The sequence below is a fragment of the Epinephelus fuscoguttatus genome, linkage group LG1, assembly GCF_011397635.1.
Source record: "Epinephelus fuscoguttatus linkage group LG1, E.fuscoguttatus.final_Chr_v1".
In the NCBI taxonomy this organism is placed as follows: Eukaryota; Metazoa; Chordata; class Actinopteri; order Perciformes; family Serranidae; genus Epinephelus; species Epinephelus fuscoguttatus.
In genome coordinates, this window is record NC_064752.1 from 11,085,752 (window position 1) to 11,105,453 (window position 19,702).

General features: G+C 40.9%; 1 protein-coding gene across 1 annotated transcript; it reads left to right on the forward strand.

Annotated features, from left to right (window-relative positions):
• The first annotated feature begins 1,963 nt into the window (after positions 1 to 1,963).
• Positions 1,964 to 16,988, forward strand: LOC125898780 (angiotensin II receptor-associated protein). The gene is made up of 5 exons (XM_049592754.1): positions 1,964 to 2,124; positions 4,467 to 4,501; positions 4,670 to 4,778; positions 9,058 to 9,268; positions 15,875 to 16,988. The coding sequence occupies exons 1-5, from the start codon at positions 2,098 to 2,100 to the stop codon at positions 16,000 to 16,002; spliced, it is 510 nt and encodes a 169-aa protein (XP_049448711.1). The 5' UTR covers positions 1,964 to 2,097; the 3' UTR covers positions 16,003 to 16,988.
• Positions 16,989 to 19,702: the final 2,714 nt, after the last annotated feature.

The following is a 19,702-nucleotide window of genomic DNA, read 5'->3' on the forward strand; positions in this document are numbered from 1 at the left end:
CTATGTCTGTTGAGGCCACTGTGGAGAAAAGTTGGATAACTGCCTCAATTACTGTCTGATGGAACAGAACATCAAAGCAAAATATAAGTCTGTATTAACTGCCATGAAATTGTGTGCATACATTCATGATCCCCAGAGGATGGATCTGCATTCTTTCTTTGGGTCCTCAGTAGGTGGCACTAATAATTACTTCCACGATCCCTTAATTTCACATTTAGTGTCATCATCAATTCAAAAGTTTAATTAAATGATCCTTCCTTAGGTTCACCTACGAAAACCTTGTTACAGCTTTTACTTCCGCTCTGCCATGGCCGATCCAGTGATCTCACTAAACCATCCAATCAGTTGTGGCGACAGGTGGTGTGTACAAAGGGCAAAGCGAGCTTATGATCCACGCTTACTGGGAATTCCTCATTCATGGGAACTAACTGCAATCCCCAATTCCTATCAGTCATAAGTGGGGTTCAGCAGGTTACCCATGCCTCTCTGCGAAGGGTAGACACGCTGATCTATTCAGTGTGGCACGCCACATATCTAAGGGCATCACAGACCTGTTATTGCTCAGTCTCGTGTGGCTGAATGCCACCTGTCCCTCTAAGTAGTTGGATGCTAAACTGGTGACTCTAAATTGTCCGTAGGTGTGAATGTGAGTGTGAATGGTTGTCTGTTTCTGTGTGTCAGCCCTGTGATTGTCTGGTGACCTGTCCAGGGTGTTCCCCACCTCTCGCTCAGCGTCAGTTGGGATAGGCTCCAGCCCCTCCGCGACCCCTAACAAGATAAGTGGCTACGGAAAATGAATGAATGAATATACTTAACTCTACTGAACTACACTAAAGAAAACATACTTATTATATCATATTCCTTTTCTGCATACCATATAAATCTTTTACACCTGACTTTTAACTCAGAACACCACTGTGCTGAAATAAAGTCCTCACAGAGCTGCTGGTGTTGCTGTAGACAGAATTTAAACTTTTAACTTTTTAAGGGCTAATGTTCCTTTATGGAGCTGCTTAATAATTTCAAACATTTTTATTAATATTACAGATGATGAAGACCTTCAAGGTCTAAGTATTGTTTTAGAGAGATTTCCAACTTGTCAATTCCAATATTAGTTGATCAGAATCAGAAATAATTTATTGATCCCTGAAGGGAAATTGTGATTTGTTACAGTCGCTCCAAAGAAAAGAACAGAGATATATAAGAAGTAAGAATAAGGGTGTGAAATAGAAGTAAGTAAATATAAGGCAATTAAATTAAATTAAATAGAAATGAAAATGTGAAATAGAAAAATAGAAATTGAATACATAAATAAAAAATAAAAATGTGCATTATGCTACAGTGTTTAACACCGGTACTTAAACATATTAAAAATAAAATATATATTGTCATGGTGCTGAGGCTGTGAGTGTGCATATACATCAAGAGAATAAAACAAGAATAGGAGTAAACATTAGAAATATGAACAGTTATGTGATTGTATGATGAATAAATAAATATACACATTCAAGAGGTGATGACTGTTTAACTGCATAGATTTAAAGTTTTGAATATAAAACATAAATTTGACCTTCCACAAACAATATTGGCAAATATATCAAAAGCTCACATCAGTCACAATGACACCTCTTAAAATCATGCTGCTGCTGACATGTTATTTCACTATACTGACAAATACCAAATAGTCTCTACAACTTTTGAATAAATCCTAATCTTTTATTTATTATTTCTATCATAATCTGTTAGACAAACTGAGCAGACTGTTGTATGTATGCATTTTTTAAATGCTCAAACAGACATGCTGCATTCCTGATCATTCATAGTGAACCACTGGAGAGACGCTGATGTGGTTTCTTTGGGTCTGAGGGGGAGCAGGAGGAAGAGGAGGAGGAGGAGGGAGGAGGTGAGAGTCACATGGGAGGCAGTCAGGCTGCTGTCACATGGTTTGTGTTTGCAGGCTGATCTGAAGGGAGGAGGAGGAGTTTCGGGGAGAAGTTTGTGTAAAACAATCTGCGGCAGCTTTTCATGTAGCCCCTCTCAACAGGTTGAAGCAGTGAAGCGGATAAAGAAGCAGCTGCTTTCACCAAACAGCCTGTCATGGAAATCCCTGCCATCAATCTAAAGGTGAGTCTGCGGTGTTTACATGAGTGTGATGGTGGAAGTGTGTGTGATGGCCTGTTTTTGTACAGTGTTTAACGGTGTTAAATGATGTGATGATGCCAACTTTGTTGCCCAGTTCATTGGTAAATCCTCTGTTTGGCAACTAATTGCTTCTGCTAGAGACACATCGCAGTTAACTTGAGAAATCTATTGTTGTTGGTGTGTTTTAACGTTAAATAGTGGAAGAAAGGTTGAGTTATTTAGGAGATACAGCCTCTAAAAATGATGACGTGCTTTCAAGATCATAGGCAACACAGTAATGTTGTCAGAGATCAAAGAAAAACTGGCACACAGTGAATTTTCCACCAGATATGGAAATACAGCTGTTTAGATTATTCATCACAGGAACCACATGAACAATATCTTGCATGTAAAAACTTTAAGTAATAAATTACTGTGACTGACCATATATAAGTAAACTGATGCCCACGTCATGTGCCCTTTAAAGGTAAGGACCATTAAATTGAATTATGCCTTTGTACTGTTTTTTAAAGGCTAGAAAAGTTGAAAAGAAGTGTCAAAAACTTTCATTCAAAGCTCGGAAACTTTGACTTAAATATGTAATGTGAATACTCAGAGAAGGAGATGTGGAAATGTAGCTGAAGGAGCATTCACACTGTGATTTTTCTGGGGAAAATGTTGAATTCTCTGGTTGATTATTTGGGTAAAATAAATTCAGACCATGTGTGGAGCCATGAAATCACTCACCCTGATGCAGCGTCCCGTTTTATGCCAGATGCAAATGATCACATGTTTTACATTAGGCTCTGTAGTTTGTATTATTTGTGAGCTCACATAGATTGAACCAGGGCTGCATCTAATGCTTATTTTTAGTATGAATTAAACTAGTTGTTTTTTGTTGTTTTTTTCATAAATCAGCCAATTGTTTGGTCTTTAAAATGTAAAAAAAAAAAAAAGAAACATGTTTCAGTATCCAAGGAGACGCCTTTAAATTACAGCTATAATCAGTCAATTAATCACTCAGTCAGTCAAAAGAAAATTAATCACCAGCTATTCTGATAATCAATTAAATGTTGTTGTTTTCTCAGTCATTTATGATGGTAAGTGAGGAGTCATCAGGTTTTGGACTGTTGGTTGGAAAAAAGAAGCAACTTGAAGTAGGTGTGGGCAACATATTGATATTATATCAATGTCGTGATATGAGACTAGATGTCGTCTTCTGTTTGGATATCAGATTATCATACCTGGGGGGTTTTCCCGGGTATTAAAGGCTGCATTGCAGCAAAGTGATTTTATCAAAAATATTGTGATATTTTATTTTCTCTGTAACGCCCAGCCCTAATTTGAAGATGTCACTTTGCGCTCTAGGACACTGTGCTGAACATTTTTCACTTTTTTGACATTTTATAGACTAAATAATTAACTGATTAGTCATAAAAATGATTATGACAGTAATCACAAGTTGCAGCCTTACTTTAAGAGAACAGTGTGTAAGATTTAGGTGGATTTAAGGGCATTTAGCAGTGAGACTAGCAGATTGCAACCAGCTAAAACTTTCCCTGGTTTTAATTCCTGGTTCGTGTTCATTATTCAGGAGGTTTTTACCAGGAGCAGAACTACCTGCAGAAGTCTCCTCCTTTCCAAAACAAGTGCTATCAGATGATTTCAACGGGTAAAAAAACACACAAAACAAATCAGTGTCTTTCCGATGCTGTTTGTCATGTCGCGGATGGCCACGAGCCCAGCACCTGCTATTGTGTCTTTATCTGTTTTCTCCGATAAGCTGAGATCCAAATGTTCAGGAGGTTTTTACCATGAGCCAAATTATCCACAGAGGTCTCTTCCTCTCCAGTCTCGCCGCTAAGAAAAAAGCAAATGGCCCTATCTAGAGCCAGTATTTGGTTTGTCTGCTCTGGGCTGCTGTGGAAACATGGCGGTGCAACATGGTGGACTGCGTGGATGAGGACCTGCTCCTTATGTAGACATAAAGGGCTATTTCTAAAGTCATGAAAACCCAATCATTCTTATTTTCCAATGATTTTACACTAAAGAAAAAATACTTTAATTCCATATCTGCCAATATATCCTCCTAAATTCTACACACTGGACCTTTAAATGTTCTTATTTGTCCAACAAAGGTTCAAAACTCAAAGACATTTAGTTTACAATAATATATATGTTACAAAGTATGCGTTTGGAGTTTTAATGATTAATCTGTGGTTAGAATTGTTGATGATATATTTTCTGTCAATTGATTGTAGACTGAAGTGTCCTGCGCCACAGGGAAAGTATTAATAATAGTCCTATATTTCTGTCTAACACTTGTCTTATATTCTGTGTTATAGGCCATAGTAATGGTGCACTGGCTGCTTACAGTATGGTGAGTGGGTTTTTTCACAAACCTGAGGAATTTCTCTCCTCTCCTGGCACACACACACACGCACGTTCACACACTCAGAGTCTTGATTCAGGCCTACTCTTTCACCTTCACGTCCCCATACTTGTGAATTCTTGATATGTGACTGTATGAATCGTGTTTTTGCTGCAGGGGCTGCATGGCGTGGCTGCCCACCTCCTTTGCTTGGGGGAACTTCAGTGTTTTAGCTGTCGGGGTCTGGGCCATCGCACAGAGAGACTCGATTGATGCCGTGCTCATGGTGAGTCTTCGCCTTGATTCCTTCACGCAGGCTGCAATCTTAACATCATGTGAGTCCAGTACAGGAGTCTAACTATAGGCTTAGCAATGCATATCCGTGCTAACCTATTTGTCTGTGGAATCTAGGACAATCTGAGAGCGTCCCTTTGAGAAACAAGGTCTTGCCTTAATTCGGCACAGAGTGCAGTAACCGAGGCTTTCATGGTGCATCAGTTTACTGCAGCAGTTTCACACAGAAGTTTCAGACTGGTGGTCTGTAGTGTGAGGCCGGTCTTATTTTGGCTTTTAGATAACTCTAAGGCAAGTTTTACAAATATAAAGGCACAGTTTAAGCCTGCAAATTTACTCTGACACCCTACACTAACTCTGATCTATGACTCATGTTTTCATGGTAACAATCAGTGGCACCAAATGGAAAACATGACTCCTAATGTAGGGTTATCTAATAATAATGTAGAGGGAGCATTAAGATGGAAATAGTTTTTAGAGAGCACAGTAACCTGGTGGAAATATATAATTTGGTTTGTCCAAAGAAACTTTACTGAGACTGACTGATAAGTCACATAACATCTCAGGTCTGCTTGGCATTTTATGCTACTGGAAGTTTGAAGTATTGTTACACTCAGCTAAGTCTTCCCAATAAAATGTCCTTGTACTGTAACGGTTCAATTCTTGCAGAGGACAACAGTTCTAGCTATGTTTTCTTAGTTTAAAAAAGATCTAATTTCCCCTAACTCAGTGCAAATTATTCCTGCTTAAAAGTGGTTCAGGTTCATACCTGCGTTTTGGTTTCTACTATAACATGTTTGCAGGCTTTAATATTAAAAAAACACTTTATATTTTTTCCGACTGTCGCACTTGAACACCTGCATACACCCTCTTTCTGAAACGCTCTATTGTAGCACCTGTCTCTTTGAACCCGGCTCCCAAAAAAGCCCAGTCTGCTCTGATTAGTCAGCATTTCTGGGTCTTCAGTATGTTGGCGCTTCTGCACTGTCATTGCAACTGAGGAATGACTATAACGGAGTATAATGGCACTTTTTACATATAAAAATCACCAATAAATGTTTTGAAACTTCTAAATGTACAATCAGACATTTTACAGAAGGAATACAATCTGAAATTTGGGGGAAAAATTACAACATCAGCAACCACGATTAAACATTTTCTTATGTTTAATCGCATGTAGCAGTGTACTTGCAGCTAGGGAATTAATGTGTATGGCGGCACTTTCTCCTGTTAAAAATGACCATTAAAGACTTCTAAATACAACCAGATACACTCCAGGAGGAATATGATCTGAAATCAAGGAGAAATTAACAACATGGGCAACCAAGATTACATTTTCCCTGACATTAGCATGTAGCTACATGTAGCAGTGTACTTGCAGCCAGGGAATGACTGTGTATGGCGGCACTTTCTCCCATTAAATATGGCCATTAAGGGCTTTTAAACACAACCAGACATGCTCCAGCAGGAATATGATCTGAAATTGAGGAGAAATTAACAACATGGGCAACCAAGATTACATTTTCCCTGAGGTTAGCATGTGGCTACATTTAGCAGTGTAGGTTACATAATGTTAACACTTGCAGTAGTGTGCCTGGAGCAGATAAGCTGGTAAAGAAATCCCTCACAAGCTGACAGCTTGTCGCAAAAGCAGAAAAGCTATTAGAAATAAGGTGTTCAGAGCAGTCTTAAGCCTGAGTGTTTTGCTTACAGGGATTATATATGACAAAAATTAAGGTAAAGCATAATAGGTCCCCTTTAGGTTGATCAAAAAAACTGAACAGCAGACTGCCACTCTGTCTGTGAAGATGTGCTACATGTCAATAAAATACACCACAGGGTCAAGGAGAAGCTCCTCTAGAAAAAAACTGGCTGTCCAGCGTCTCTTTCAATGACACCTTTGACAGTAATGGATTCTGACTGTCATTGCCGTTGGGAAGTAACCATAGGGGAGCCTTTTACCTTGTGCACTTTAAAGTCTAGGGTGCCACAGGAAAAGAGCCCTGCGGACTGAGCTGGACCAAGTGGGAAAATAATTAATACAGAGGATTCTTTGTGGTTCAGGATGCACCTTTAAAATCAAATCAACCATTCATTTATTCAGTGTCTCACTCACGCAGTTGTACAAAATCTAGGAGAGAGTCCCACTGCTTCATGTGCCATGTAGCCTACTGCATGTTGCTCTCCGTTATAAACTCCAGGCTTCACTCTCTCAAGCGTCTGAAGGGATTTCAGTGTGTCTTTTTGTCAACAAATCACATATTAAAGTCACACTTCCTTGCAGCTATCACAAGATCCCAAACCCATAGCAGGGAGTTGACCATTGCATTATGCCTGCTTTGGTTTATATTTTGGAGACAAAAGGACCCTCTTGTCTGCCCTCCTACTTTATCACCCATGGCCGTGCAGATCAGAGGATGAGATTAGCACATGGTCCATGCATACTCAGATTCTGGAGGAGACTGGCTGTATTGAGAAATACCTTTGCAACCTTACTCACCAACTGCTACTCATGCTACTGTGCAGGAATTGTCAGTTACTGTTTGTAAGCAGTATCGGCAGTACAAGTTTAAGTGAAAACTGATTCCAGATGTGTTTTTTGCCTCCCTATGTCTGTGTGTTTTTGGAGGGAACTGCCCATTGGTTCGACATCCCATTGGTTCGACATCCCATTGTTCCGACCATATTAAACTCATTGTTCCGAAGTCTGTTCCGAAATCATCATGATGCCCTGTGGTTAAGGTCTGGTTAGGTTTAGGCACAAAAACCACTTGGTTAGGGTCAGGAAAAGATCATGGTGTGGGTTAAAATGAAAAAGAAAGTGACAAACACGTAAGCTGTGAGCCTGCTCCGCCTCAAGCCGCTCGCGGCACACCATACGCCCGCCGCGAGCCGTTCAGCACCGCGGACAGTCAGACTAATGGGATGTCGAACCAATGGGCTGTCGAACCAATGACATGGACCCATTTTTGGACGCTGTGTCCACAATTTTCGTAGCTTCCGTTTGGATGTGGGGTCTGGCATCTGGTGACTACCTTTTTTGTGAAGTCCTGATTGACCTGCACGCTGTGCCCAGGAACATATTAAACACAGCAAAATAAGATGATAATAAGAAAGCACGTGTAGAGGGCCGATTCTCTGCAGAAGCGGTCCGAGCTCACAAAAACATCAAAATACAGTTAAAGGGCAGGAGCTCTGCAAACAGAGTCACCACCACACATGAGTAGAAGCCCATAGGTGATGATTAAGCAGGATTTCATTTGTATATGTCTGTATTTTGTTTTGTTTGAAAATCCTCCAGATCCTACCTTTAATAACATGTCGGGCAGGAAATCCAAAGTGTGGGATCATTTTGAGAAGGTGAAGGACGAACCCAAGGTGATATGTAAACTCATCTTCATTGGTCGACTACAAACATGACGTATCATCTGAAACATGGAAGTAGCTACATGCCCATTAGCCCACAGCGTCATTAACAGGCGGCTCGCTCAGTGTGTGACGTGCACTTGTAGATAAAATATAGGCCTATATTAATGAAGGTTCATTAGTACGGTTTTGTATTTCTCTGTAATGTAGCACAGTGTTAACAATGTTACTGATACTATTCTTTCTCGCACCTTCAACTCAAACCATTGTGTTGCCCCGCCCAAAACATATCATTTAATGATTAAATTAATATATAAACATGCAGGCGACTAGTCGACTAATGACCCTAAATGACGACTATTGATCGACTAGGAAAAGTCTTAGTGGAACGCAGCCCTATCGAATACAAACCAACCCTACTTGAGGCCACTTTTTCAAGTGAACCTGAGCACGGTTTGTTGATTCGTGCCTGGTTACAAGTGTTTACGCTAGTCAAACAAACCTGAATGGGGTCAAGTGTACTCAGATATGGCCCCAGGTCCCTGATGTAAAAGCATCCTTAGAGAATCATTTCTTATCCCATAATATGGATTTCACTGCCCCAGATAGTAAAGACAACAGAGACATTTCTACATTCATTGTTTTCTGTCTCATTTCTTGCATTTTGCATTCTGACTTCCTGGCAGCACTCTGGTTTTTATCTCATTTACACTCAGAAATCTCAACTTTATTTTCCACACACAGCCTGTTACAAGGAATCTCTCCCTGTGGTATAATTACAGAGACGTGTTGGCGCTTCAGAGAGTGAAAACACTTTCCATACTGACACATACAGTAAGTCCAAAAGCCTGACACGCCATCTGTGTCCATTAAGACGTCTTTCTCTTTCTGTTCTTTCCCTGTAGTTTCTGATGGGGATGTTTGTAACGATAGTGACCGACATCATCCATTTCGGGATCTTCTACCCGATGAATGACTTTGCAGCAGAGAGTGGAAGGAATGCGTTTCGCTTCAGCGCGGGAATGGCCATCCTCAGCCTGCTGCTCAAACCTGCGTCCTGCTTCTTCGTCTACCAAATGTACCGTGAGCGTGGAGGAGATTACAACGTTAACTTTGGTAAGTGCTGCAAAATGAGGAGTCAGTGGTCACAAGCCTGGTCATGAAAAAGAGTTGGCATTGTAAGGATTTTTAGCTCTGAAAAAGACATCAACAGGAAATTAGATGCTTCCACAAATAAGATTCATACAGTGGAAACTCATGCTATCTTCCAGTACACTAGAAAATAGCTAAATATAATCTAATTCCCTTTTGAGGAGCAAATGACAGAAAATAAATAATTACATAACAAAATAAGGTTTCACTGAGCAAGTACATGCTCAAGTGTGGTTTTAGAACCAGTGAGAAATATCTGAGGTTTCCTCCCCACAAAAAAAAAAAAGATCCCTGAGTGTGACCAAAGCTGGAGGATCGGTGTGATGCATGTGTCCAGGGGCACTTTGAGATCCTCCCTATGTTGTTTTATGCCGTTTGTCATGAAAGGCCTGCCAAGTGCAGCACACACTGGGAAGACTCTGTGCTAAACCACTGGCATATGATTCCACAGTCAAACTAATTAGTTTCAGTCACAAGACTTGAATATGCAGCAAAATATTTGAGCTGCAGTTCGGCCCAGGCGAGGAAATCATTTCTCCACGAGTTGTTTATAACATTTGTGTGTCAGCCTGGCCACCGGTTTATACTGCATGCAGGAGCGTATTAAACCCATGCAGCCTGAAAAACTTATGATGTGCCGTGAAAGAAAAATAGCACAGGTTTGATGTGAGTCCAGAGATGTATGTTTGTGCACAGGAGCAGGGATTTTGTGATGTTCCTGACCGCTGAGTATATCTCTCTCTAAGTACACTTCTTCCATTGACCGGTCAGGAGATACTCGAGATGTGTTCTTTGATTAAGCGAGTGTGGTCATTGATTTTGGGGACATGGACTCGCTTCGCTGAGAGCTTTCCCATCAGAAATCCCACTGAGCTGTGACATCTGCTGCACTCTTAAATCCTTGAAAATGTTCCTCATCATGGCTTCATCTTTATGGATTAACCAAACACGGTGGCATTCATCATTTGTAGTGAATGATTTGGCGGTGAGATTGTTTCCACACAGGGAGCTTTTCTGCCTTCATAAAAAGACAAACAACAAAAATGACAAAAATAAACCAGGAGGAGGGAAGTGTAATTTATTATTAACTGTCATATCACCAGCTAAAATAGTAATTTACGACACTACACCCTGGGAAAAGCAATGAAATTTCTCCCACTTTGTGACCAACACTGCAGTCTCCTGATTTGACTGCTCGGAGGATAATTGAATATTGATGAATCTGTTCCCGTCTGTGGTTTTTACTTTAATGCCACATACACGCAGCAGGTACATCCATTAGACTGTGATTGGCTGCAAGGTGACTGATGAGTGTGGCTAATGTTAGTTTCAGACAATGTGTGTTTTAATTGCTGTCTGATTGCATAGCTGGTATTAACATGGCTCCCCTGCGGCACCAAGCACTCTGGGAACCAGGCAATCAGGTGCATGAGTGAGTAGTTGATTCAGGCCTACAGGGATACCTGAGTTTTGATTGGCGGCCCTCTTATGCTGGTTTAAATAAATCCTTTGTGTTTTTAATTTAATTTTACGTTGCTTAATATAGAAGGTGTAAGACTGGGTGATCACACGTTTAACATAAAATTGACTGTTTGCTAAACACCTCCCCTGAACGTTGTCAGCATGTCAGGCCTGTCAGGGTTTGGATTTCTCATCATGCTGAACCACTTCTGAGGCTAACTTAGCCTACTGTTAGCTAACTACATTATTTTGTGGAGTGGCAGGTGGTGTTCAAGTAAAGTTAGCAGGTAGCAATGTTAGCAATTGGATTTGGGATTTACACTGAAGCAGCTATGGCCAAACTCATTACTACCCAGTCAGCATTTGTATGTGGGCCCCATGTGGTTGGCAAATGAGCTTAAAAAATGGGTCCTATATGGGATTGTCCATTGGTCCCATAATGGCCCCGTGCCAGTTCCTCATGGGTGGGTTTACCCAAGTGGGCCCCACATGGGTTATGCACTGGCTACCTTGGCTGCAAGTGGGTATGGGCCCATAATGGGCATCTTATCTTTGGCCCACTTGAGGAAAATCACCCATGTGGGTAAATGGAATGGTGCCATTATGGAACCCTTGGTCAGTCACATCCAAATGTCGTAGAACTAAATAAATAACAGCCTGATTGTACATTTTCCTGTTCTCAAACTGGAGCCTACTGTAATACCAGTGCTAGCTAGCAACCCTGCAATACCAAGGACCTGTAAGCTTAAGTTTTGTCTTTATGACCCGCCCCCACCCCCGGCATTCATTGGTCCGTCCATCGTTTGGACGAGATAAATCGCAAATTCATTGCAGTATGCCAGACCAGAGACGCAAGCCTACTCAGTTGAGTGGGCGGGGTCTATGGTCTGGAACCAGGCTATTTATGAGCATCATTAGATGGCACCGGTTTAGCCAGAGCATATTTGAGACCTTCTTATTCTCATTTTGACATGTGTCAGCTGGAGACAAAGTCAGCCAGAGGAAGAGTTACCATTAATTAGCAAGCAAGCTATAGCTGCAGAAATCTGCCAGGCAGTTGTCATTTTAGCTGTAACTTCCTGTTACCTCCCTCTCAAGCCCCAAGGTTAACAGCTGCTGAAATAAAGGAAGCTAGAAACTCTTTTTTAGCGTACGCACCAGGCGGACAACTCCAATGGAATGAATAGGTGCCATTTTGTCATCTGGTAGACCTTTCATTAGTATAAATCCATGGTCCATCCTTAGTGTTCTTTCATCCTTAAGTTAGTTAATGCGACTTCACTTTTACAGAACGCTTTGTAGCCTACACATTGTATTTCCTGTTCATGTTTACATATAGTGTTATGGGTCGTTCTCGGCAGCTCATTCAAGCACCGGTTGTAAAAAAAGAGCACCAACGTTACCCTGTTTTTTGGGAGCGTAGCAAAATTGAGGTCGCTATGGCTCTCTTTTATACTTGGTGCTTCAAAGAGCTCTCAGAAATATGACGGCGACTGACGCACATCGTTTTAGGAAGGCAAGAAGTAAAGCTCTGTAGCGCTGACTGCCCTCCTCATGAACTTGACGGTGCTTTTCTTCATTTTAGGAGCAAGCTAGGCTAGCTGATTAATTTTAATAGCAATTAAAATGACTCAATAACACTTCATACAAAAATGAACGGTAAATAGGTGGCTGTATGTACAACGTATCTACAAATATAACTGTAAAAACTGAAGTAACTAACTTAAGGATGACAAAGCACATAGGTCACTAAGATCGGAGGCGAAGTTAACATCACTGTAGAGTTGACAGGAAGTAAACAGGCATGAAATTTGTAGAACAGATAGGGGCTCTACATTGCGCAAGCAGAGAATTGTGTAAAAAAATTACCACCAATCATGAGTCGTAAAATCTATAATTACTATATGAACTGTACTTGAATGTGTAGCTCAACAGGTACAGCAACAGTAACTAAGGGAGGGCGGGGCTTAGCTGTTTCCCCTGAGTGTTCTCGGCTGGCTTGTGGTGACGCAGTCAGTCGATGTGTAATCCTCATGTGTAAGAATGTGTCAACATCTTAATTTCCCTGTTCTTTTCCTGCATGTTGTCATTTCTAACCTCACCGTCTGTCCGTCCGTCTGTCACACAGTCACGTTTTGTATCATGTGACCATTTGTGTTGTCTCATGTTTTTCCTGTTATGATTTGACTTTTTGTCTTGTGTCCCTTTTCTTTTCCTTTCTCTTCTCCACTGCTCACCTTTGACCTCTCAGACTTAGAGACCTCTGTGGACAGTCGATGCACTACGGATAGTGCTGACAGTGCCTTTATTGGCCGCCGCTATTGATTCCCGGCTTCTTCCCTTTTTAGTGTTTGTCTTCTCCAATCATCTTCTTCCATCCTCTCCCACACAGGAAGTAAGATTACAAATCAGGCAGAGGGGACGAAAAAGAAACTGACTCTTTTCTCTTGGTTTTTATTTTGTCAATGTTCTGTTGTCCATCCTTCTCTGTCCCACCTCCATCAGTCCTCACTGCCCTCCCATACCTGCCTGCATAGCTGTGTTTGTCACCACTGTATGTCTATTGTATTATATGCGTTTATATGTCTCTGAAAGTTTGCATCTATGTTTTATTCATATTTTTACTCTCCAGACACCTCATTTGTGTTTGTGTATTCTGTTTGCATATATTTAAAGCAGAGCTGCATGATGGTGCACATTCTCAAATCAGCCTAATTAAAGTAGTGTTGACTTATAATAGACAATGAATGTGACCTGTTTTAAATGCAGAGTGAGACTTAAGTTATTGAAGGTTTGTCGAGAACCTTGATGCAGTTTCATCAGACCTATTAATGTATTTTTTATGCTTTTAAATGAAATTAAAAAATCAAAAACATCACAGTTGTTCAAATTTGGTCAAATTAATATATAATTTTGCAAATCATCCAAACCCGTTGCAATGAAAGTGTTTGTTTGATTAGCATTAATATGTGCGTGTTTGTCACAGTTACAGGACTCTGGGCCACACAGATGTAAGAGTGTGCGAGCCTTTGAACTTCCAAAAACACGTCATTGATATTCTGGCCGTGTCAGAGAGGAGACTGTTTGTTTAAGAGCATTGGGAGCTTTTTAAGACTTTTCAGATGGATTGTGTCAGTGTACTGCCTTCTTAGAATTTCTTATAAAGCATGTTTACATAAAGTATAAAGCACCCAGGAGTTGGCATGCAAAGGTTTTCAGTGTAAACACGTATTAGAAGATTCTGCTCACATGAGATTTTTCAGACTCATTCTCAGATTACTGATGATGATCTGTTCCTGTGGTCAATGTCTCGTCACTTAGCTGCAGAACAAGCAGCTTCAATCAGACAGTAGTGGGTGTAAAGAGAGTGATGAAATGGGAAGAACTCGGCACCACTCAAAGAGGTTTTCTTGTGTAATTAGCTGTTTTCTCATTCCAGCGTCCATCAGAGGCAGTGTGTGCTTTACTGCTTCTTGGCAAAGAACATTTCCAACAGTATAATCTATATTTATCCAGAGGGGGCCAGATGCTCTCATCAAGATAACAACAACTGTGCTGTGAATCTCTGTGTGAAGAGAAATGACTGTAAAAATCCAACCCAATCACCAGTAGAAATGTTGGCAGTGTACGTTTAATGCAAACCATAGATATGTTTCATTTTTGTGAAGTGGACATGTTGAAACTTTACATTTTAACAACGCTGTGGTTGACACGTGGATAGGTTTAGGCATAAAATTTACTTGGGGATGGTTGGGGAAAGATCAGTTTTGGGCTTGAAATACCCAGTTTTAGGGGGGTAGAATCACAGCAGGAAAAGCAGGGATGTTTCGGTAAAAGGAACCACTTTTCGTGCAACTGCCCCCACCAATGGGTCACTAAAAAAGATCCATGTTTGGAGCCTAAAATGTCACTGGAAAAACACAGATGGGATGCTAAAAAACATCCACGTTTGGAGCCTAAAAAGTAGCTGGAAAATCACAGACAGGTTGCTACAAAACACCTATGTTTGGAGCCTAAAAAAAACACTGGAAAAACACAAAAAAAGTTGTACAGACCACCCAGATTTGTTACTTAAAAAGCCATTGGAAACACACAGACAGGTCGCTACAAAACACCCTTGTTTGGACCCTAAAATGTTGCTGGAAAAACAATGATAGGTTGCTACAAAACAAATTTTAGAGCCTAAATATCCGCTGGAAAAACACTTATGTTCGGAGCCTAAAAAGCAGCTGAAAAAACACAGACAGGTCACTACAAAACCCTTACATTTGGAGCCTAAAAAGTCACTGGAAACTCACAGATTAATTGCTACAAAACTTAAAAGCTACAAAACACCCTTGTTTGGACCCTAATACATTGCTGGAAAAATATTGATAGGTTGCTACAAAACAAATTTTAGAGCCTAAATACCCACCGGAAAAACACCGATGGATTGCCACAAAACACTTTCTTTGTAGCTTAAAAAGCCCCTGGTTTAATACAGACAGGTAGCTACAAAACACTTATGTTTTGAGCCTTAAAAGCCACTGGAAACACAGATAAGTAGCTGCAAAACACACAAGTTTTGTCCCAAAAAGCAGCTGGAAACACACAGATGGAAAGACACTGGCAGGTTGCTACAGACCACCTAACATGCCAATTGACAAACACCGAGGGGTTGCTACAAAACGTCCTTGTTTAGTGCCTAAACAGCCACTGGAAACATGCTTGGACATCTGTTTTTTTTTTTATGTTGGTCTCAAACAGTGGCATGCAGCATGGCAGGTGTCTCGCCTAAGTGACACGTCATTCACCATCCCCTCCACATCCCGATGATGCAGCTAATACGCTATGTGACTTTAGAAACATTGTTAAGATGTATGAAACATGCAAATGTAATGTATTTGTGGTTTGCAGAAGCGTACAATGCCAACACGTTCCCTGGCGTTTGGGCTGAATACGAATTTCTGTACAAGCTGTCTAAGGATTCCTTGCTCATGCAATCAGTTTTATTATGTATATTGCAACATCCTTGATTAGCCGCAGTGATTCTAAGCAGATATGATTATGAATAATACATTTGCACGGCAGGGGTTTGGTGTGTTGAAGATGTTTGGCTTTTCTCTGCAGGTTTCCCCTCTGTATCACGAAACAGAGATGCCTACCAGTCCATTGACCAGCAGGACCAAGAGTCTTCCAGCTCAGGGAATCCCTTCAATCAGTCCCAGGATGGCAAACCAGCAGTCCGCTCATACTGAGAGAACCAGGCGCTGAACCATGCAGTGTTTTCCTCTGACTTTTTATGCAGCAGTGCAGTGCTCAGGGGCAAATTTTTACAATTGATTCCACCACGGCTGTGTGCCGTTGGACTGCTGCAGATTGCAACCCTGACACCAAACTGAATGCTTTTAGTACAGTAACTCATTAGCTTTGTTTGGGCTTTAGAATTAAATGTGGCACAGTTACACCCATTTTATCTTCAAAGGTTGTAATGTTTTTGCTGAGCTGGCACATCATTGCTGAATAAATACAGAGGAAAACACTGCTCCACCACTCCCATGCTGTGTTACTGTTGTTACCGCCTACTGTTTTTAGTAGAGAGGTGTTGAATGAAACTGTCTGCAGCAGTTTTGTCAGTTTACTTTTTTCCAAGTGAGTTACTTTTTACAAATCTGGCACTTACAGACATTACGAGTGTTGTCTGTTTCTCTGTGTGATCTGTAAATTATCACATTGTCCGTGTGTGTGCAGTTTGTATTTGTTATTTTCATATTACTCTTTTTTTCTTTTTGGTACTGCAAACGCTGTTATTTTTTAACACGAGAACTGAAATGAATGTTCAATGTCATGCCTTTAGAAGCTACCTTGTGCCTTTGTACTTTTTCAACTGGTAAGAGCTGTGAAATCCTTCGACTGAGTTGAAGACGCGATAACCAAATTGAAGTTAGAGGCCTTTCTTCTCATAACTGAGCGAGAAATGAGCAAAAACCTTCACAGTGCAGTGCGGCACACAGACTGGTACTGTTCACTCATAGTGATGTTGATCTATGCAAAGTCTGTATTAAGACTACTGTCACATGTAGCACTGTAACTGTTACTTTTTGTTATGACTCATGAGTTTCTCATTTCAAAGCATTTTAAATGTATTATTCTTACAGTTGTTGTCAGAAAAGTTACAGGCCTCTAGACTGCCAGAAACACTCTTTTGTAATGTAAAACTTGTTTCAATAAATTATAGACCACATGCTGTGCAGCCTCTGATAGCTGTTGATCTGTAAGAATATGTCTGTGTGAGGACAGCAGATATGAAACAGTCCTGTCACGTCACAAATTTTAAATGAAGTTTAAATGAACTTCACATTTATTATCTGCAGCAGCACCGTGTTCACTGAGTTTTGCACATCGTTTACTGATCGCAGAATAAATTGTGCACTCTCAGTTTTAGTGTGCAGATTACACAATGTGATGACACTGCAGCTTCAGGGCTGATTTTACTGACTGATTGCATCATTTGGATTTTTTTTAAGTCCTCCTCTGAAAGTTTTCAGTTCCTGTTTCAAAATCATGATGACCTACGTGACAGGATGGAGATGTGGAAACTGTGTTGGTCACATTATACTGATGTGAAATTATCTCTGCTGAAGTACCAGGGGCTCTTGAGTCATTTAGACTATAGGAGGGATCCTATTTGCTTATACTGTATACTGTGTGTAATAACTATACCTGACTTCAGTTCATGCTCTGAGACACATTCAGACTGTCTTTTGTGATCAAACCATATAACGTTGATAGTTTCACACCTAGTGAGCCCATGGAAATCATATTTTTCTACTTCATTTACAGAGCATTGTGTACAACACCACCAGACGCCACACAAGTTTAGTATACCCATGCTTTCGGACATTCTCTTGGCATTTCGGGACAATGAACGTTCAACTCTGTCAAATACACCAAAATCGACTTCACCACACCACCAACTGTATGGGTCGTAGCTGCTGCAGTAGTGGGCCAATCACACATCACATTAAATTACGGAATGAGTGTGGTGATCGGCTGCAAAGACTTCCATGCAAATAGGGCTGAAAAATGAAGCTAACTCAGAAGTACCAAAAACTGCAGTTCCTTTAATGGCCACTTAAGGGTGGCTACAGAGGCCAGTGAATCCCCATAGACCCCCATGTTGGAATTCTTTACTGCAAACTGCGAACTTTACTGCAAAAATAAACATGTTTACACCCTGATACCAAAAAAAGCAGTCCTGGTCTCTTGAGCTTATTTCTACATTCATGAAACCTTTATGGGGATAAAAATTTGTATAACTCACCCCTTCGCATTTCATTAAGTCTTAAAGTTACAGATAATTAAGGGTGGGCTGCTTTAAGTTACAGGCTGTCTGCGGAGCGTTGCTACAGTATGAATTAGATCCACCCTCACTCCTCCACAGCTCTGCCCTGGAAATCCAAAGTTCTCGCGAGAGCACAATTTGAATTTGCTCAGCGAGTCACTCTGTAAATCAGTAATGATGCTCATTACCCATGCCCTTGGAGCGGAGCTGCACCAATCACATCGGTGTATCTGATATAGGCAGGCCAGAGGCGAGCTAAACAGATGACGACAGCGCTGCGACGACAAAGTCCGGAATCAGTCAGTAAACACTGCAAGATGGCTACGAATGAACACCAGTTATTTGAAACAGCTTTGGCCGCTACAATGAACGAGTTAGACTTGGCTTTTTCTCTAAAAGAGTAACAGAAGACGGCGCTTGAGTCTTTCCTTTGCAAGAAGGACGTTTTTGCTGTTTTGCCGACCGGATATGGCAAGAGTCTAATCTACCAGTTAGCTCCGCTGGTAGCGCTCTGGATACGTCACCTCGTGTATTGTTCTGATTGGTCATAGTGTTACCACAGCTCCACCCTCTCATCCCAATTTGGTCACTTCTGGCTCGACAAAAAAGAAGATGGCAACGGTGAAAATGCAGAACTCAAGGCCAAACACTAACAAGTGACGTCACCGTAGCTACGTCTATTATTTTATACAGTTACGGAGCACCATACAAATACTCATTTTTTCTGGATCTGTATACAAAAAGCTTCCAGTGGTGAATGGACTACTCTTGTATTGCGCTTTTGTAGTCGTTTGACTAATCAAAGTGTTTTTGAAATACATGTCACATTCACCCATTCACACACACATACACACACACGCACACTGGTGGCCGAGGCTACATGGTGCCCCCTGCTACTCAGTAACCATTCACACACACTCACAGACCGATGGAACAGCCATCAGGAGCAATTTGGTGTTCAGTATCTTGCCCAAGGATACTTCGACATGCAGGGGTATCGACCTGCCAATCTCCCGATCAGCTCTATTCCTGAGCCACAGAGTCGGGTATCATTTGACAGGGGAAGTTTTGATACTTCTTGGTACTGGATTTTATCAGCTGATACCTCAAAGGTATCAAGTGGCAGTACTTAACCCTAGAAAATCTCCAAATAACTGCAATACCAAATGATGTACGCTTACAACTGTGTGATGACTTGGCAGAACAGCACCACCATTGATGAAAAGTACACAACTTGCAGCAGCAGTCTGTTGGACGCTCAGTGGCAATAAACCAGGATGTGTTGCCTGGTGCCTGCAGAAGGACGTACAGAAAGGAAACAAACAACAAAAAATGTAAAGTTACAGAATGGTCTTGATTCATTACATCCTGTGAAAGACCGCTAAAACATTATATTTTACTGAGGAAAAAGTCATTACGTAGAGTTTTTAAACAATTTCTGTTATCTTCATACCTCTATTGAATGTTATTTTTCTTTTGGAAATTGAAGAAATATGTAACATGGCAAGACATCTATCTTTTTTTTCTCATTTGTTATAAGGATTTTCCTGAAAAGGCGGGCATAACCTAAAAAAAGGCAGCTGCAGTGGCTTCATTTTGTCTCTTGTTCCTAA

Coding starts and splice junctions, on each gene's coding strand:
- LOC125898780 (XM_049592754.1), top strand. CDS start 2,098: ATGGAAATCCCTGCCATCAATCTAAAG. Junction 4,779..9,057: donor CGATTGATGCCGTGCTCATG/GTGAGTCTTCGC, acceptor CTTTCCCTGTAG/TTTCTGATGGGGATGTTTGT. Junction 9,269..15,874: donor AGATTACAACGTTAACTTTG/GTAAGTGCTGCA, acceptor TTTTCTCTGCAG/GTTTCCCCTCTGTATCACGA.